This window comes from Pituophis catenifer, unplaced genomic scaffold (assembly GCF_029215685.1).
Source record: "Pituophis catenifer annectens isolate HBS135680 unplaced genomic scaffold, rPitCat1.0.hap2 SCAF_2, whole genome shotgun sequence".
Classification (NCBI taxonomy): Eukaryota; Metazoa; Chordata; class Lepidosauria; order Squamata; family Colubridae; genus Pituophis; species Pituophis catenifer.
This window is the reverse complement of record NW_027256882.1, coordinates 294,197,571-294,218,260: the sequence shown is the minus strand read 5'-3', so window position 1 is coordinate 294,218,260 and position 20,690 is coordinate 294,197,571. Positions and strand designations below refer to the sequence as shown.

Sequence of the window (20,690 nt, the reverse complement as noted above, 5' to 3'; positions counted from 1 at the left end):
AATGCTTTTAAAAGTAAAAAAAAAAAAAAAAAGCCTCTGCTGCTCAGGCAACTCAGCTGGGATCGTCAGAGGCTTTTGAAAGCATTTTTTTTCAACCTCTTCGCCAAAGAGGTTGTCGAAAAAATGGTTTTAAAATTAAAAAAAGAAAGCCTCTGATGATCGTGCGGCTCAGCTGGGATCTTCAAAGGCTTTTAAAAGCATTTTTTTCTACAACCTCTTCAGAGGTTGTAGAAAAAATGCTTTTAAAAGCCTCTGAGGATCCCAGCTGAGTTGCCTGATCGGCAGAAGCTATTAAAAGAAAAAAAGCCTCTGCTGATCAGGCAACTCAGCTGGGATCCTCAGAGACTTTTAAAAGCATTTTTTTACAACCTCTTCGCCAAAGAGGTTGTAGAAAAAATTGTTTTAAAAGTAAAAAAAATAATAATAATTGGCCACGCCCACAGAACCGGCCAATACAATTGGCCATTACCCCCCCCCCCCCCGCCACGCCCACAGAACCGGTAGTAACAAATTTTAGATTTCCCCACTGCTCCAGTCCCCTAATCCTCTTTGTTCTCTGCACTCTTTCTGGAGTCTCAACATCTTTTTTACATCGTGGCGACCTTCTGTTATTTCTGCTATATTCTGTTATTTAATGGATGGAAGCTTCTCAGAGGGATCGACAAGCTAGAATTAAGGAGAAATTTCCTGACAGTGAGAACAATTAAACCGTGGAACAACTTGCCACCAGAAGTCGTGGGTGCTCCATCACTGAAGGTTTTTAAGAAAAGACTGGACGGCCATTTGACTGAAATGGGTATAGGGCTTCCTGCTTGAGCAGGGGGCTGGACTAGAGGATCTCCAAGGGCCCTTCCAATTCTATTATTCTATGCTCTAACTTACAACCGTTCATTTAGTAACGGTTCACAATTACAGCAGTACTGAAAAATGTGACCCACGACCAGTTTTCACACTTAACGACCATTGCAGCATCCCCATGGTCATGGGATCAAAATTCAGGCCCTTGGCAACTGGCACGTACGTATGACGGTTGCAGTGTCCCAGGGTTACGCGATCGCCATTTTTAAGAGTCCCAGCTGACCTCTTGAGAAGCAAAGTCAATGGGATTTGCCAGATTCACTTAATGTCAGCACAATTCGTTTAACAACTTCAGGCGTTCACTGAACAACTGTGGCAGGAAGGTCATAAAATGGGGTAAAACTCACTTAACAACTGCCTCGCTTAGCAATGGAAATTTTGGGCTCAATTGTGGCTGTAAAACTATCTGTATCTGCCTCGGTGGTCGGCGGGCGGGGGGGAGGGCAGGGAGGGGGGGCAGTATGCAGGGCTAAAAATCCAGGGGGGACAGATTTCACCCCCCTTTTGGTTACTGCTCACCTCCTTTGTGGAGGGGGGGTCCCCCCAAGTCCAGGGCTGCCTTCTTCCAAATTGGGGTCTTGTCTGGCCAGATGTTGACTTCCTTCTGACTTTGAGAATGCCCAGCTGAATTGCTGAGCCGTGGTGGTGGTGGGGTCTCTCTTGCCCAGAGCCCCCTCCTCACTGGAGGGAAGCCCCCTTCGCCACAGCACCCCATATCACCCCACTTGGCCTCTGCCCCTCCCAGCATGCTCTTTGCCAGCCACCCTGGATCGGCCGCTAAACTGAAATCAATTCCAATAACCTGCCGGCATCGACAGATTTTCACCGCACATCCAGGGCTAATGAAGAGCCTCTGGGGTCCCCCGGAAGAGAGCCCGGTGGTCTCGTGGCCCACTTCGGCACCTGCTCCCTCTCCATCCAGAAGGGCCGAGATCCCTCTGCGGTGCCCCTGCCAGGCTGGAGGGGGTTCCACCCACCCCACCCTCAATGCGGGGCATGTATTTTCCCTTTTCAGGGGTCTTCGGTGCTCTCTCAGCTTGGTTTGTTTTCTAAGTTTGTGCCCCTCAACGAAGGAGGGGAGCTGGAAGTCAGTTTTTGTTGACCTACTGGGTACCGGATCCTTTCCCTAAAGCCTCAATGCTGGCAATGCGTTGAGAGGACCCCTGCCAGGTCTTTGCAAAGCCTTCTGTTCTTTCTTTCTTTCTTTCTTTCTTTCTTTCTTTCTTTCTTTCTTTCTTTCTTTCTTTCTTTCTTTCTCCCTCTCCTCCCTCCCTCCCTTCCTTCTCTTTCTCTCTTTTCTCTTTATTTCTCTCTTTCTCGCTCTTCTTTCCTTCCTTCCTTCCTTCCTTCCTTCCTTCCTTCCTTCCTTCCTTCCTTCCTTCCTTCCTTCCTTCCTTCCTTCCTTCCTTCTTTCTTTCTCCTTTCTTTCTTAATTCTCTTTCTCTCTCTTTCTTTCTTTCTTTCTTTCTTTCTTTCTTTCTTTCTTTCTTTCTTTCTTTCTTTCTTTCTTTCTTTCTCCTAATCCTTTCTTTCTTTCTTTCTTTCTTTCTTTCTTTCTTTCTTTTCTGTTTTTTCTCTCTTTCTCCCTCTCCTCCCTCCCTCCCTCCCTTCTCTTTCTCTTTTCTCTTTATTTCTCTCTTTCTTGCTCTTCTTTTTTCCTTCCTTCCTTCCTTCCTTCCTTCCTTCCTTCCTTCCTTCCTTCCTTCCTTCCTTCCTTTCTTCTTTCTCCTTTCTTTCTTAATTCTCTTTCTCTCTCTTTTCTCTTTCTTTCTCCCTCTCCTCCCTCCCTCCCTTCCTTCTCTTTCTCTCTTTTCTCTTTATTTCTCTCTTTCTCGCTCTTCTTTCTTTCCTTCCTTCCTTCCTTCCTTCTTTCCTTCCTTCTTTCTTTCTCCTTTCTTTCTTAATTCTCTTTCTCTCTTTTTCTTCCTTCCTTCCTTCCTTCCTTTCTTCTTTCTCCTTTCTTTCTTAATTCTTTCTCTCTCTTTTCTCTTTCTTTCTCTCTTTCTCCCTCTCTTCCCTCCCTCCCTCCCTCCCTTCTCTTTCTCTTTTCTCTTTATTTTTCTCTTTCTTGCCCTTCCTTCCTTCCTTCCTTCCTTCCTTCCTTCCTTCCTTCCTTCCTTCCTTCCTTCCTTCCTTCTTCTCTCCCTCCCTCCCTCTCTCTCTCTCTTTCTCTTTCTTTTTCTCTTTCTCTTTCTCTTTCTCTCTCTCTGTCTCACACTCTTTCTTTTTCTCTTTCTTTCTCCCATTTCAATCAACGATTCTGGGCAGCTTGCCATTCACAAAATATATCACAATGCAAAAACAGTGGCCACATGTTAAAAACAATAAAAAGCACCTAAACTAAATTTACACAGCATTGTTGTGCTGGGGTTGGGGTGGGGCTGAAATTCAAACAACCAGCCCAAAATCCTGGCCAGCTGGGGAATGCTGGGAGTTGAAGTCCTTCCATCTTCAAGGGGCCAAGGTGAGAAGCCATTGATCTGAGTGGCTGCTTCTGTTTTTAAACCTTGTCCTGTGCGGTGCCCGTCTTTCTCCTTCCCAGGGACCCCCGTCAACCGGATCCCCATCATGGCCAAGCAGGTGCTGGATCTCTACTCGCTCTATCGGCTGGTGACCGAGAAAGGAGGCCTGGTGGAGGTGATCAACAAGAAGATCTGGCGGGAGATCACCAAAGGTTTGAACCTGCCCACCTCCATCACCAGCGCGGCCTTCACGCTCCGCACACAGTGAGTCACGGCGGCCGGGAAAGGGGGGAGGGGCGGGTCTGTGTGCATGGAACACGCTTTAGAAATGTTGGTTTAATTTTGAAGATGGGGATGAAGCACAAAAGATTTGTAACTGTTGTGGCCCGTCAGCGGCCTGTGCGGATTGTAGCTGATTCTGACAACGAAGAGGCTGGTGTGGTGCTGCGCCAGCAGCCTGAGCAGCTGGCACTCAAGTTGGACAGTGAGGCTGGAGAAGATGTGGTGCCAGAGGCAGGGATTCAGCCAGGGCCTTCAGAACCTCCATAAGCGAAGAGGACGAAGAGGAGGAGCCTCTTCTCGATGCACCGGCGTGCAGAGCTGCCAAAAGGCAGGAGTGGCTGCTCAGGAGGAGGTCTCCTCGAGAGTAAGGCTTGGGGCTAATTGACAACTCCCTTAGCCTATTTAAGGAGGAACGCCAACTGAAGCAATTTGTAGGGAACAACTTTAGTTCACTCTCCTTCGCGTCTGGATTCTCTGCAAATTGCTTCTGGGCTTTCTGCCAACCCTAGTAAAATTGTGATTACTTTATCTTTGGTTTCTTGGTGGCTGTTAAGAAAGTTTATTAACAGCCTTTGTTTGAAAAAGACTGAGTTATTTTAGTAAATTGAGTTTTGGTACAGACTTTGTGTGTGCTGCGTTCTTTGGGGTCCATAGTAGGGGCAGAACAGTAACTGACCGACACACTGTTTGCAATTGTAATGGATGATGGGTTTGTTTTTATGTTTTGTTTAAAAAAGAAAAGTGGAAATTTTGAAGGCTGAGGAGAGCAAGGATCTCTATACACGGGTATAGAACATGGAGCCGTAGGATTCTGGAAGGGACCTTGGAGGTCTTCTAGTCCAATCCCTGCTGAAGCAAGAGGCCCTATGCCACCATGGACAATGGTTGCCCGATCTTTTCTTGAAGACCTCCAGGGATGGAGCAGCCACAACTTCTGGAGGGAAGCTGTTCCACTGAGTTAATTAACAAAATAATAGCACTGGAAGAGACCTTGGAGGTCCCACTTCACACAAATGGTTATCCAATATCTTCTTAAAAACTTCCAGTGTTGGAGCATTCACAAGTTCTGGAGGCAAGTTGTTCCACTGATTCATTGTTCTAACTGTCAGGAAATTTCTCCTTAGTTCTAAATTGCTTCTCTCCTTGATTAGTTTCCACTCATGGCTTCTTGTTCTACCTTCAGGTGCTTTGGAGAATAGCTGGACCCCCTCCTCTTCGTAGAAGCCCCTCAAATATTGGAAGATGCTCTCATGTCACCCCAGTCCTTCTTTTCATTAAATCCCATATATACGTTTTAGCCTCCAGACCCCTAATTTGTTGCTCTTCTCTTAGCACAACCATGAGTTGTGATGAGAGATTTGGGTAGGTTTTAGAGAAATCTGGGAAGGACCAAGCCATGGATGGGGAGACTTAGAAAAGTTGAAGCCCTCTCTGTGTCAATCCTGAAGCTGGCCTGGCCACGTGTGTTAAGCGACAAATGCAAGAAAGAGGGAAGGAGGGAGGGAGGGAGAGATATGGATTTGATTCATTCATTTTTTTTTTTGCTTTGATTTATATGCCGCCCTTCTCCGGAGACTCAGGGCAGCTTACAATGAGCTAAGCAATAGCCTTCATACTTTTGTATATTTTATACAAAGTCAGCTTATTGCCCTCACAAACTGGGTCCTCAATTTACCTACCTTAGAAAGGATGGAAGGCTGAGTCGACCTTGAGCCTGGGGAGATTCGAACCTGCAGTAATTGCAGGCAGCTGGTCTTAATAACCAGCTTAATAACAGGGGTGCCTTAGACCACTGTACTACCAAGGCTCTTATTTAATTGTAACTGATGTGACACCCATTGTAGACTTCAAGAAATGAGCAGCAGTAGAAAACCTTGAAACGTTGTTCGACATCTGTGTGGCTTTTCATATGAAGAATCTGGTTCCATCACTGGATGCTTTCAGGAAGAGACTGGACTGGACTAGAAGACCTCCAAAGTCCCTTCCAACTCTATTGTTCTATTAATTCACCCAGTGAAACAGCTTCCCTCCAGAATTTGTGGGTGCTCCATCACTGGAGGTTTTCAAGAAGAGACCAGACAGCCATTTATCTGAAATAATATAAGGCCTCCTGCTTGAGCAGGGGGCTGGACTAGAAGACCTCCAAGGTCCCTTCCCGCCCTGTGATTCTGTGTTCTGTGTCCATGTAGCATCTCAGCTGTGGCGATGGAAACCTCTCTGCTTCTCCTCACAGGTACATGAAGTACCTCTACCCTTACGAATGCGACAAGCGGGGCCTGAGCTCTCCCGGCGAGCTGCAAGCCGCCATCGACAGCAACCGGCGGGAAGGGAGGCGGCAGATGTTTGGGGCCACCCTGTTCAGCTACTCGCCCACGGGCACGCCGGCCACCCTCGCGTCCCCCAAGATCCCTCTGCCCTCCCTCACCATCGCCACCCACAACGGGAGCCAGATCGGACAAGTCCGCGCCGTCAAAAATGGTGAGGGGCTGAGATTGCTTTGGGTGGGTGGGTGGGAGAGGGTCTCCAGGGGAGGGGGCCAAGTCTGAACCTCTGCAGAAAATACCCCCTTTTTGGGGGTACAGGTAGTTCTGAACGACCATAATTGAGCCCAACATTCCCGTTGTTAGGTGAGACGATTGCTAAGTGAGTTTTCCCCTGTTTTATGACCGTTTTTGCACTGCTGTGAATCCCTGCAGCCGTTACATTAGGTACCCAGTCGTTAAGTGAATCCGGGCTCTCCATTGACTTTGCTTGCCGGAAGGTCGCAAAAGGGGGATCACGTCACCCCCAGGACGCTGCGACTGTCATAAATACCAGTCAGTTGCCAAGCGGCCAAATTTTGATCGTGGGGAGAATTTCCACGGTCTTAATGCGTGAAAAAAAAAAGATCATCAATCACTTTTTCAGTGGTGGTGTAACTTGTTAACGGTCACTAAAGGAACGATTGCAGGGGTGGGGCTGCTGGGGGTTCTCAGGGGTTCGGGAGAACCTCTAGCTAAGATTCTGCGCAGTTTGGAGAACCCCCCAAATCCCTCTCTTGGCTGGCCCCGCCTACCCCGCCCCTCCCAGGAGTCTCCACGCGGCCCGATTTGGATGTAGGTAAGTGCAGGGCACGTGCGGAGGCTTGGGGAGGGGAGGGTGAAAAACGGGCCTACCGGAAGTTCAGGGAGACCGGAAACGGGCCCGTTTCCAGCCTCCGGAGAGCCTCCGGAGCCTGGGGAGGGCAAAAACACCCTCCCTGGCAATGGTGCAGGAGGCTGACTAGGCCACGCCCACCATGGCCACACCCACCCAGCAACCGGGACAGAGAACCCCTTGCTAAAATTTTTGAAGCCCACTCCTGAACGGTTGTAAATCTTGTATGAAATCTCTTGATTCACCTGTCCCGTCCCGACCTTCCCTCCAGGGACCGGCAGCTGACGTGAAAACCTTGTGCCTCAAATCACTTCTTTCTAAAGTCAGAAGAAAAAAAAAAGGACCTCGAAGGGAAGAAAGAGACGCATTGACTGGCTTTGATCTGTTTTAATTGCATTCCAGGCTGTTCCTTGATAAAGGCTGGCCTCTGAATGCACCGAAATAAATAAATAAACTTGGAAAAGGACACTCGGGGGCTTTTTTTCCCCCTTGCAAACCCACTTTTTTTTCTCGCAGCCTTCAGAGAGTCAGAGGAACTCCGAAACTACAGTCTGCTCCTTTTTTGGTGCAGTCCCCCCTCCATGCTTGCTGGCTGGCAGTGGGTTATGGGAGCTGTGGTTCAACCCATCTGGGAAGAGCCCAGCACTGCAGACTAATTGATAGAAGGGAACATTTGCAGCTCAGGGTGAGCTCTGGGGCTCTGAGTTTGGTTATTTTCTTGCAGACTTTTCATGACCCAGCTAGGGAACATCATCAGGGCTAGAAGGAAGGGCGAGGGGGTGCTCTCTGTTCTCGGTTGGTTACTAATTCAGGAAACAACAGCCTAATCATGGAATCACCAAGACCACTCCCACCAACATTAGGGGGCAAGCCACTAATTCATAAACAGAGAGATAGAGATTAATAGATAGATGATTGATTGATAAATAACAGAATAACAGAGTTGGAAGTCTTCTAGTCCAACCTCTGCTTAAACAGGAAACCATACCAAATGATGTTAGATAGATAGATAGATAGATAGATAGATAGATAGATAGATAGATAGATAGATGGATGGATGGATGGATGGATAGATAGATAGATAGATAGATAGATAGATAGATAGATAGATACATACATACATACATACATACATACATACATACATACATACACACAGTAGATAGATAGATATACATACTGTGTAGGGATAGATGGATGGATGGATGGATGGATGGATGGATGGATGGATGGATGGATGGATAGATGGATAGATAGATAGATAGATAGATAGATAGATAGATAGATATAACTACAGATAGATAATTACGTATAGATCAATAGATGATTGATAGATGAAGGATAGATAATATTGTAGATAGTTATAGACATATAAATGATAGAAAGATAGATAGATGACGATAGATGACAGGATACATGTATAGGATGGATGATGAATGGTCAGATAGAAGATGATACCACGTCGATGATGATGATGATGATAGATAGATAGATAGACAGACAGACAGACAGACAGCTGATAGATAGATCAATTGTGATAGATAGATAGATAGACAGACACACAGACAAATTGACAGACAGCTGATAGATAGATCAATTATGATAGATAGATAGATAGACAGACAGACAGACAGATTGACAGACAGCTGATAGATAGATCAATTGTGATAGACAGACAGACAGATTGACAGACAGCTGATAGATAGATCAATTGTGATAGATACATAGATAGACAAACAGACAGATTGACAGACAGCTGATAGATAGATCAATTGTGATAGACAGATAGATATAGATGACAGCCATGAGATTCTTAGAGAGTCCCTTTGTTGTCCTCTCTTGACCCTTCCCCTCCTCCTCCTCCTCTCTTACAGAAGAGAGCCTCCTGTCATCTGGGGTGCCCAGCCGCATCGCCATACCTGTCAGCCTAGCCGGGCATCACCTGGTGGCAGCACAAGCCGCTGCGTCTCAGGCGGCCGCCCTGGAGCAGTTGCGGGAGAAGCTGGAGACCAGCGAGCCCCCGGAGAAGAAGATGGCGCTGGTGGCCGAAGAGCAGCAGCGCCTGGTCCAGCAGGCTCTTCAGCAGAACCTTTTGGCCATGGCCTCCCAGTTCCCAGTCAACATCAAGGTCAACAGCCATGGAGGTGGGTTCCCCCTCCATCACTTTCGGGGGCTGGAGGGAAGGGAGAACATCTTCTTTGAGTTCTGCGTTGGCCCAAGGGCAGCTGGGAAGTGTAGTTGGGTGGGGGAGGCCGTGGAACCTATTCCCACCAGGCCGATCTCCATTCCCCAGTTCTTTACACTCTCTGGGGGAAAAATTTAATTCTGGGATTGATGGAGAGCAAACATCCCAGTTGGGCAGAAGGTTCAAGCAGGGATGTAGCCTAGACTCATTAGGTAAAATAAAGGTTCCCCTCGCACCGATGTGCTAGTCATTCCCAACTCTAGGGGCTTTCCGTTTCAAAGCCGAAGAGCCAGCGCTAGCCGAAGACGTCTCCGTGGTCATGTGGCTGGCATGACTCAACGCCAAAGGCGCACGGAACGCTCTTACCTTCCCACCAAAGGTGGTCCCTATTTTGCTACTTGTATTTTCTACGTGCTTTCGAATGGCTAGAAAGCTGGGACAAAGCTGGGTACTTGCGGGACCATCTACTACCACCAATAGCCTCCCACCGGCCGGTACGCTTTCATAGAGAGGGGCTCCTCCAGGTGCTGTCGGCCAAAAAATGTCGACTGGCGGCCCCCAGGGGGAGAGCCTTCTCTGTGGGGGCACCTACTATCTGGAACGAGCTCCCCCCGGAGATACGGAGGATCCCGGATCTGCGCACCTTCTGCTGCGCTCTAAAGACCTTTTTATTTCACCAGGCGGGCCTGGCCTAACTTTCTCCCTCTTTTTAAACAATTTTAATATTTTAATATTTTTTAATATATTTAATACTCAAAGTTTAAATTTGTTTTAAATTGATTGGGGTTTTAACCTGTCTGGGCCAAACTATTTAATTCGATTTTATTTCTGCTTTTTAAATTTTGTATGTATGTATTTTATTGTTGGCTGTTCACCGCCCTGAGTCCTTCGGGAGTAGAGCGGTATATAAATCAAATAAAAGTAAAGTAAAGTAAAAGTAAAGAACGGGAGCTCACCCCGTTACGTGGCACTAGGGATTCGAACCACTGAACTGTCGACCTTTCGATCAACAAGCTCAGTGTCTTAGCCACTGAGCCACTGCGTCCCTTCTAGACTCACTACATAAACACAAGAGGGCACGGACTGACCCTCCCAAATACTTCTGAGCTTTATCTGGTTTTTCCCAGGTAAAAGCTGCCGGCTTGGGGAAGATTCCTGTATTATAGGCAGTAAACAATGAAGTAGCTGCTGTCAGGATTCCACAGCAAAGAGAACTCCGAGGCAGGCATATTCCTCAAAGAACAATTTATTGGGATCAATCACATTGGCACACACCTGGTGAAAACCGGCTCTAAAAATTCCCGCAGGTTTCTACCTAATTAAAAGTAAAAGTTTGTCACTTCCCCAAAGTCACCAATCACATGGTCCAATCAGCATACAGTCCAGTTGCTCGGTGACCTCAGTCCAGGGGTGAAATGCTCCCGGTTCGGACTGGATCGCCCGATCCGGTAACGATGGCGGCAGGTGGTTCAGAGAACCGGTAGCAAAAATCCCTGTGCCGCTCCCTCCTGCCCGTTGCCCAGCTGAGCCGCGCAATCATCAGAGGCTTTTTTTTTTTTTTACTTTTAAAAGCATTTTTTCTACAACCTCTTCGGCTGAAAAAATGCTTTTAAAAGTTTTTTTTAAAAAAGCCTCTGATGATTGCGCGGCTCAGCTGGGATCGTCAGAGGCTTTTAAAAGCATTTTATTTTGCAACCTCTTCGACCGAAGAGGTTGTAAAAAAAAATGCTTTTAAAAGGTTCTGACAATCCCCGCTGAGTTGCCTGATCGTCAGAGGCTTTTAAAAGCATTTTTTTCCTGCAAAAATGCTTTTAAAAGTTAAAAAAAAAAAAAAAGGTGGCCACATCCACCAGTCACATTACCCCCCCCCACCAAGCCACGCCCACAGAACCAGTAGTAACAAATTTTGCATTTATTTATTTATTTATTTATTTATTTATTTATTTATTTATTTTATTTATTAATTTAATTTGTATACCGCCCTTCTCCCAGAAGGGACTCAGGGCAGTGAACAGCCAAAATTAAAAAACATACAAATGCAAAAGTTAAGATAATTAAAAGAATTAAATCATTGGCTACCCAATTTAAAACCCCAAATCCATAAAATTTAAAATCCCAATTAAAAACCATTTAGGCTAGGCCGGCTTGTTGAAATAAAAACGTCTTCAGGGCTTTACGGAAGGTCCGGAGGTCCGGGATCAATCGTATTCCAGGAGGCAGCTCATTCCAGAGGGCGGGTGCCCCCACAGAGAAGGCTCGCCCCCTGGGGGCCGCCAGCCGACATTGCCTGACCGACGGCACCGAGGAGGCCCTCTCTGTGAGAGCGTATTGGCCGGTGGGAGGTTATCGGTAGCAGCAGGCGGTCTCGCAAATACCCTGGCCCTAAGCCATGGAGCGCTTTCACCACCATTTCACCACTGCCTCAGTCTCCTCCTCCTGCATGGATGTCCTTGGTTCCCTGGGGAAAGAATTTTATTTTGGCTACAGCACTCCAGCTATCTCTACTCCTCCCTCCCTGCCTCTCAGCTCCAGTCTGGGTCAGCACTCAAGCACTGGTTTGAACTTTAAGCAGGTCACAACCTAAACTGACTTGATTTTATGACTGTCATCATTGTCATCATTAGGAGCCTGGATAACTCAGCAGACTAATGCATTGTAATTTAACTCCAGCTGTCTGCAATTAGTAAGTTCGAATCTTGCCAGGCTCAAGGTTGACTCAGCCTTCCATCCTTTCTAAGGTAGGTAAATTGAGGACCCAGTTTGTGGGGGCAATAAGCTGACTTTGTATAAATATACAAAAGTATGAAGGCTATTGCTTAACACATTGTAAGCCGCCCTGAGTCTCTGGAGAAGGGCGGCATATAAATCAAATTAAAAAAAAAAATTGCGGTAAGCGAATCACATGGTTGTTAAGCGAACCAAAGGGTCATTAAGTGAATCAACTGTCCTGTATGGGCGGGTTTTCTTTTTTCACCAGAAACCAGCCAAAAAAATGTTGCAAATCGTGGTCGCATGACCATTAGATGCTGCAACCCGTCGTAAGAACAAACTGGTCTCCAAGGGCCCAAAATGCAGTCACTTCACCACAGGGTGTGTGTAACAGTTGTAACTTCAGGGACAGGTCGTAAGGAATATTTTGGGGGGGGGAGATGGGGTCTGTTGTAACTTTGAACGGTCATTAAAGAATGGTTGTTAAGCAAGGATATTCGTAGGAGACTTTGGATCATGGGCACCAGAGAAATGACCCCTATCCAAATCAGCCTGCCCTTCGATAGGTGAGAGGATTGGACTAGATGACCTACAACGTCCCTTCCAACTCTGTTAATCTGTATCTCTGTATCTGTATTGATCGTTGAGGCTCCCCTGGCAAAGGATGAGCTTTGCTCGGCACGAAATGTTTGGGGTTTGGATTTAACGGGACAGGAACGCAGAGCTGCCGGTGGGCTCACGCCTTCCAGAATGGGTGTTGTGGCCCATCAGCGGCCTGTGCAGATTGTAGCTGATTCCGACAGTGAGGAGGCTGGTGTGGTGCTGCTCCAGCAGCCTGTGCAGCTGGTGCTCGAGTCAGACAATGAGGAGGCTGGAGAAGAGGTGGTGCCAGAGGCGGGGATTCAGCCAAGGCCTTCAGAACCTCCAGAAGCTCCCATAAGTGAAGAGGAGGAGCCTCTTCTCGATGCACGGGCGTGCAGAGCTGCCAAAAAGCAGGAGTGGCTCCTCAGGAGGAGGTCTCCTCGAGAGTAAGGCTTGGGGCTAATTGGCCACTCCCTCAGCCTATTTAAGGAGGAATGCCGACAGAAGCAATTTTGTAGGGAACAACTTTAGTTCACTCTCCTTCGCGTCTGGATTCTCTGCAAATTGCTTCTGGGCTTTCTGCCAACCTTAATAAGATTGTGATTACTTTTATCTTTGGTTTTTTGTAGGCTGTTAAGAAAGTTTATTAACAGCCTTTGTTTGGAAAAAGACTGAGTTATTTTAGTAAATTGAGTTTTGGTACAGACTTTGTGTGTGCTGCGTTCTTTGGGGTCCGTAGCTGGGGCAGAACAATGGGACAGCTTGCCACGGCCAACTCACTGCTGCCAACTCACCATAGTCAACTCGCCATGGCCAACTCGCTGTGGCAAAATTCAACAGTTTCGTTTAATTCTTTAAAATAATTTAAAATTTTAATTTTTGTCATTCACATTTCATTTTGTCCTTCCTCTCTTTAATGATTCTATGTGTGACCCCACTCATTCACTCTCTCACACACGTAACCATGCTTTGGTGAGTTTACTAATATTCCCCCAGCAATTCCCTTCACCAAAACACTCTCCCAGCCATGAGCAGATGGATGTTAGTCCCCAGAGCAATGGCCAAAGAGTCCACACAGCACTTGAAAGTTTCTCAGACATAATTGTTGTGGCTCCGTTACCGGAGCCTGTGTCATCGTCAGGAGAGGACTCCGAGAGTGAAGGAGAGGAGTTGGCAAGGCCTCCCTCTCCGGGACCCTCCTCTCTGGCAATGCCTTCGGTGTCCAAGAAGGGCAAGAGATCGGCCTGGGGCCAAGCATGTCCACGCAGCCACAGATGGACAGTGATGAGGGTAATGAGTCTTGGCTGGATCCTCGACAGTGTCGCAGAGATAAGTGCGCGCAACAGAAGAAAGGGCGTGGCCAAGATTAGGCTGAGTCACTGGACCACACCCCACAGGATATAAAAGGTAGCGTGGTGGCCAGTCAAACCTTGTGACGAACAAAGCTGAAAGCTTCCACGCCATTCTGCATTGCCGGACTTTTGCTTTAAGACTGGATTATCTCTGGACTTGATTGTAATTATTGAGCTGCTTTCCTTTGATATATCAGAAGTGGGGAGAAGTTATCTCTCCTCTTTGTAAATAATAAACTCTTGGCAGGCAGCCACTAGGTTGTTGCCAAGTTCCGTTATCATAAGGAAAAGGATTTTGCAGGCTGGTTTGGTCTTTAACTCCTGAACGTCTGTTGGGGTGTGTGCGTGGGGTTGGGGACAGAACAATAATAAACCCAACATAATAAATCCACAATGCAAGAAAGCTGGCGAACACGATTCAAGTTATGGCACGGAGTCCATCCCAAGAGAGGCAGGAATCAGATAAGAAACTAAATATGTGTCAATAGTGTGCGGCAGCAGCCAAAAAAGCCAATGCAATCCTAAATTGTATTAACAGAGGGATACGATCAGGATCAAGGGAGGTAGTAATACCACTCTATAAAGCCTTAGGAAGACCACACCTAGAGTACTGCATCCAGTTTTGGTCACCACACTATAAAAAAGATGTTGAGACTCTAGAAAAAGTGCAGAGAAGAGCAACCGGGATGATTAGGGGACTGGAGGCTAAAACATACAATGAACAGTTGCAGGAAGCGGGCATGGCAAGTCTAGTGAAGAGAAGGACCGGGGGAGACAGGATAGCAGCCTTCCAATATTTGAGGGGCTGCCACAGAGAAGAGGAGGTCAAGCTATTTTCCAAAGCACCCGAAGGCCAGAGAAGGAATAATGGATGGAAACTGAACAAGGAGAGATTCAACCTGGAAATAAGGAGGAATTTTCTGACAGGGAGAACCATCAACCCATGGAACAGAAGTTGCCTTCGGAAGTGGTGGGAGCTTCATCACTGGAGGCTTTCAAGAAGAGACTGGACTGTCATCTGTCAGAAATGGTGTAGGGTCTCCTGCTTGAGCGGGGGATTGGACTAGATGACATTCGAGGTCCCTTCCAAGTCTGTTAATCTGTTATTTGTTATCACGATGAGCAGAATACACCCAGCTAGGAAACAATCACGTTGTTCCCAGTGACGCCTCCCTCCGTTTGCTGTGCTAAATAGCCAGCTTCTGGTGTCACCGAACAGGAAGGGTGAAGCTTTCTCCTTGCGAGTAATCTGACTGACCTCCTCTGCTCCTGCCTTTTCTCTGCCCTATGTGGATCAGGTGCAGAAGGCAGTTCCTCCTCCTCCTCCTCCTCACTGACCATGTGCAACTGCATGCTTTACCTAGCTGGAGCTTTAGCCCAATCCCTTCCAGATGGCTCCTTGGAGGCATCAATTAATTCAGCTCCTGACCTGCCAAGGTTCATCCTCCCACCAACTGACATCTAGAGAGGTATCTGTGGAATCGTCCGGAGGAGTCAATACACTCTATTTCATCATTTCTTCAATATTAAGTAACTTTTGTCCCGCAGCAAGTTGGCCATGGCGAATTGTCACGGGACGACTTGGCTGTGGCGAGTTGTCCTAGACCCCACGCATCCTACCTCCTGTCAACCCTGAAGCTGGCCTGACCAGAGCCATATTGGAGCTTCAGTGTTGCCATGCTGGAGCTGAGGGACAGGGAGGGGGGTGGGATTAGAGATAGAGGAGTTTGTGTAGCCAAAACAAAATACTTTCTCTTGAGAACCAAGGACGTTCTCATATCTGGACTGTGTGAAGAAGGAGGGAGGCCTCCAGACGACTAGTGAGCATCTTGATTGGACTATGTGACAGATGGTTTGGGGTCTGGGGAAAACTTTCTCTTTTAACTAGGTGAAAACTGCGGGAACCTTCAGAGTCGGTTTTCACCAGATATGTGCCAATATGATATTTCCAATAAAGCTATCCTTCATTGGGAATTTGCCTGCCTGGGAGTTTTTGCTGGCTATGGATCTATTGCTTGGAACTCTGACACCTCCGTTGCTCTGCCTTCCTCACTCCCCTTCTCTGTTTGCTTCCAGATGACAGACAGGAGACGGCATTGAATCTGTCCACCAACGGCATTAGCAGCATCAACATGTCGATAGAAATAAACGGCGTTGTCTACACAGGTAAAGAGCCCCCCTCCCCCCCTCTTTGGGTGAACGCAGACTACAAATCCAGAGGTCGCAAAGCATCAGCTTCGCCTCCAGGTTTTCTGATCATCGGCATAGGATACCGGGTTAGGGAGCACCTGAGAAATTGCTAGCTTTGGAAAAGGAGGTGCTAAATGAGAGATTTGGGAGGTTTGGGGGGAATGGCTTGTGGGGCAATCAGGTTCTAGGATCAACCCATTTTTCTGGCATGTCACGAAGTAGGATTTCCCAGCCTCCGGAACTTTAAGATGCGTGGCTGGCTGGGGAATTCTGGGAGTTGAAGTCCAGACGTCTCGAAGATCGCCAGAGTCGCTAGCTGGGAATCTTGGATTGCCTCCATGGCCCATTGGTTTAGTTTGTGGGACATGTATTGGGGGGGGGGGAAGGGGTACATCCCATAACCAGGTTAAGCAAGGCAGCATAAATAAGAGCCAGTTAAAGTTTTTTTGGTTAAACCCAGTGGTGGTATTTAGCCGGTTCGAGCCGATGCAGGCGAACCAGTAGTTAAATTGCTGGCTGGCCCCTCCCTTCTCCACCCCTCCCAGGAGTCCCCACACACTCCATTTTGACTCCCAGGGAGGTGCAGGAGTCTGAGTGCTGCCTCTCATACCCTCTGGCCACACCCACCATGGCCACGCCCACCCAGCCGGTCATTAGGGCAGAGAACCGGTTGTTAAATGATTTCAATCGCACCACTGGTAAACCCTTTAGCTTAGAAACCGGGAGACGGTGGCCTCTAGTCCTAGACTTAGGCACAAAACCAGAGAGTTGATTTTCGGCCCAGCCACTTTTCCTCTCTCCTGGGAAGGAGGCAATGGCAAACCACTTCTGAACAACCTTGGCAAGAAAGCTACAGGGACTTGTGCCAGCCTGTCTTTGAGAATTAAATGGAACCAATAAAGGATAATATTTGTAGCTCAGGGTTGAAATTTATTTATTATTGTTTATTGGTTCGATTTATATGCCGCCCTTCTCCGGAGACTCAGGGCGGCTTACAATGCGTTAAGCAATAGCCTTCATACTTTTGTATATACCTGCTTAGTAGGGCTTTCGGGGGGCCCCCAAGCGGTGTTCTTTTTTATACAAAGTCAGTTTATTGCCCCCACAAACCGGGTCCTCATTTTACCTACCTTAGAAAGGATGGAAGGCTGAGTCAACCTTGAGCCTGGTGAGATTTGAACTTGCAGTAATTGCAGGCAGCTGGTGTTACTTAACAGTGCTTTAGTCTGTTGCGCCACCAAGGCTCTTGGTGTAAATAAAGAGTCCTTGATCTTCTCTGAGCTTGGGGGTTTTCTGGCAGACGTTTCATGACCCAACTAGATAACATCATTGGGACCAGTAGCTAGTGGGGCTTGTGGAGAGGAGGAGGAGGTGAGGACTGTGGGGTCTTTGGTACTCTCTGAGCTTGGTTGTTTGAAGATGTTTCATGACCTAGCTTGGTAACATCATCAGTGCTAAAAGGGAGAGGAGGAGGAGGAGGAGGAGGAGGAGGAGGAGGAGGAGGAGGAGGAGGAGGAGGAGGAGGAGGAGGAGGAGGAAGAGGAGGAGGAGGACTGAGGTTCTTGGTGCTCTCTGAGCTTGGTTGTTTTCTTGTAGACATTTCATCACCCAACTAGGGAACATCATCAGTGCTAGAAGGGAGTGGGGTTTGCTGTCTATTCATATGCAAGTGGTCTGGCGGGAAGAAAATATTTGTAGCTCAGGGTTGAAATGAGGGGTCCTTGGTGGACCCTTCAATTAAATGGAAAAAAATAAAAAGGCAGCATGACAAGGGACCTTAAGGACAGACTATCCAATTAAAAAACCCCAAATGTTGACCTACGACCCCATAGCTCTGTGGTAGGTCAGTGGCCAGTTAATGGCAGCTCCCACTAAGGTGCTGAAATTCGGAGGTGGGCTTCCAGAGACCAGAGCCTGGATATGGGCAGGGGTGAGCAGTAGTTGTTATGTGTGCTGATCATTTCCAACTTGCGCTGCCTTAGTACCTCTCTCGTTCGTTCCTACAGGTGTGTTGTTTGCCAGACGATCGGGCCTCCTGGGCGCTGCGGGAGGCACCCACAGCCACGTGACCGCAGGGATGCCACCGAGCCCGCTGTTCTCCGCCACATCTCGGGGACGTGCTCCGGCCAGCAGCTCGCCCTGAGAGGAGAAGCCCTGCAACCTGTCCTCCCACCCCTCGGACGATGGCCTCCACTCTGCCATCCTGCGTGGGGACCTCGTAGGGGCACCTGCGTTCTTGGTTCAGGGTGGCAAGGGGTGAGGCCCCCAGCCCTGGAGGGGTTTGGAGAGGGACTTCGGGGCAGGGCGAAGGACAGGATGAAGAGACACTGGGGCACTGAGGAGGACATAGGCTTGAGAAGGAGGTAGTAGAGGGAGCTGATTATTCAGTGGAATGGCGTGGCTCCAGAGGTTATAGGTGCTCCTTCACTGAAGAAGAGATTGGACAACCATTTGTCTGAAATGGTAGAGGGTCTCCTGCTCAATCAGACCAGAAGACCTCCAAGGTCCCTTCCAACTCTGGTTTACTATTAATCAGTGGAACGACTTGCCTCCAGAAGTTGTGGGTGCTCCAAGATTGAGCAATTTTGTTATTTTGGAGCCATGGTGGACTAGGGAACCATGGTTACAGCTTCTTCACCTGCATTGATTTCCTTGGTTGTGGTTAGATGTTGGGCACCACTTGGGTTCTTCCGAGGACTTGATGGTGGTTAGGAGTCTTCAACTGGAACAAGGTTCCATCTTCTTCCTTGCCTTCTCCACCATTCCCTGCCCAGGCATAGGTCCATGCTGGTAACACGCTTCCTCCATTTCCCACTCTTCACCACTACAGAATCCCACTCCAATTCTGAGTTTGTACGGTCACCAATTCTTTGCACACTCACCCCAGGGTCTATGGCTCAGCCCAATGGTGGTTTGCTGTGGTTGCCAGTCCCAACCGAATCAAAGATCTTGGGGAAGGTACAGCTGTGTGAGTGTGTTAGTGGGGCGATTAAATCTCATGGTGTGTTAGTTCTAGTGACAGCGGCATGGAACTCCTATCCAAGGCATCTTGGATAGAACCAACATGGGTGGAAAAATTGTTAGAAGATCAGCAGGACAGGTGAATGTCAGGCTTCTGGGATGGACCAAGGCAAGGAGGAAGCTTGTTAAAGAGAGAGCCAACCTGGTAAGGAGAAACTTCCTGACGGCGAGAACAATTAATCAATGGAATGACTTGCTCCTCAAGGATTGTGGGTGCTCCATCACTGGAGGTCTTCAAAACCCTCCAGAAAGCCCAACCCAAACCCAACAGATTGGACCACCATTTGACCAGAATGGTATGAGGTCCCGTGCCTTGAGCAGGAAGTTGGGACTAGAAGACCTCCAAGGTCCTGTCCAGCCTATGACTCTGAGAAGGTGGAAGGTTTGAGGTGAAGGTTGGACAACCGTTTGCCTGAAAGGGCATAGGGTTTCCTGCTTTGAGCAGGGGGTTGGACTGGAAGACCTCCATGGTCCCTTCCAACTATGTCGTTCTGTTCTTCTGTTAAGGTAGGGAGACTTTCGCGAGTGGGACAGGCCAGTGGAGAGGATCGGGGTGTGGAGAGCAGGTCTGAGGGTTGATTGCACTTGCCCCCATCAAAACCGCCTTCGCCTGTCTCAGAGCCGCAGTGAGGACACCCGGTGGCTCCATAACTTCCATTCTCACCCTTGCTCCAACCCAACCCTCTCTTCCTTCCCACCTTCCTCCCTTCCCACGTTGCCTCCTACGGACACAACCAAACCACCCATTTCTCGGGTTGCACTTTCATGACGTTGCTTTGAGGGAATGGGTTTGGGGGGGGGGACGGGGGACAACCCTTGCGGTGTTGAGACAGCCCATGGGTTGGGGGCGGGAAGCGGATTGTGTCTCCTTGGGAATCACTGGGGGTGGGGTGGGGGTGGGACATGGGGGTGGGGGGAAACGGGTGTTTCTTTTGTGCTAGTGAAGAATGTCAACGTACCAAAGAAGGGAAGTGATTTCATCTACCTCATGTTCTTTCAGATGTGCCAAGGGGGGTGGGTGGGAAGTGGAGAGGAGGGGGCTCTTGGGAGCTGGGACTTGGAGGTCCAACTCACCGCTGTCTACGCTGCCGTGGAGAGGGCAGAACAGCTGCGCCAGCTGCAGCCGATCCAAGCCGTGGCGGCGGTTGGGTTGTTAGGGTCCTCTCTCCCTATCCGTTACTGTCCTCCGCTAGCAATTGGGAAGAATCGTGCGCTTGACCAAAGACGAGGGCCCTTCGCTGGGCCCTTTTGCACAATCACCTGCCGTGTTCAAATAATGGCGGTCTGACCTCTGGCTGGCCGGCTGAGGGACGACGACGCGGCTACGTCCAAGGGACCGCTGGCAGACCCGTCTCTGGAGACTGGACATTACGGAGACTGCAGTGGACGCTTGGTGGACTTCTGGGTCTTCAGCTCTTGTACCAAAGATTGGACTCACTGGGCACTTGGCTTTCCTGGGGAAGGAAAGGAGGGAGGAGGAAGGAAGTGGCGGGGGTGGGGGGGTCTTTTATCCATCCTTCTGGGACGTTCCAACTTTCTCCGTTTCTTCCTTTTCGGTGTTCGACTGGTGGGGTTAATTTTCCTCACCCTGGTGGATTTCCTGCGTCCTCCTCTCTCTCTTTCTCTCTCTCACGCCCTCCCTTCCTCAACCGCTCTCTCCCTCCTTTCCCTCCTTTCCTTCCCACCCTCTCCCTCCCTCTCTCCCTTCCCACCCTCTCTCTCCCTCTCTCTTCCCCTCTCTCTCCCTCTTCCTCCCTCCCCTTTCTCTCTTTCACTCCCTCTCCCTCTGTCGCTTCCCTCTCCCTCCCTCCCTTCCTCTCCCTTCATCTCCTCCTCTCTCTCCCTCCCTCTCTCTCCCACCCTCCCTCTTCCTCTTTTTCTCTCTCTCATGCCCTCCCTTCTTCACCCTTTCTC

The 20,690-nt window shown here is 48.6% G+C and overlaps 1 protein-coding gene across 1 annotated transcript in view; it reads left to right on the top strand.

Annotated features, from left to right (window-relative positions):
* Positions 1-17,898, top strand: part of ARID3C (AT-rich interaction domain 3C) — a 123,137-nt gene extending 105,239 nt beyond the window's left edge. The window contains exons 5-9 of the mRNA XM_070934582.1: positions 3,401-3,584; positions 5,836-6,080; positions 8,612-8,881; positions 15,642-15,731; positions 17,762-17,898. Coding sequence (XP_070790683.1) covers positions 3,401-3,584; positions 5,836-6,080; positions 8,612-8,881; positions 15,642-15,731; positions 17,762-17,898 — 926 coding nt within the window. The remainder of the gene's footprint in view (positions 1-3,400; positions 3,585-5,835; positions 6,081-8,611; positions 8,882-15,641; positions 15,732-17,761) is intronic.
* The last annotated feature ends 2,792 nt before the right edge of the window (positions 17,899-20,690 follow it).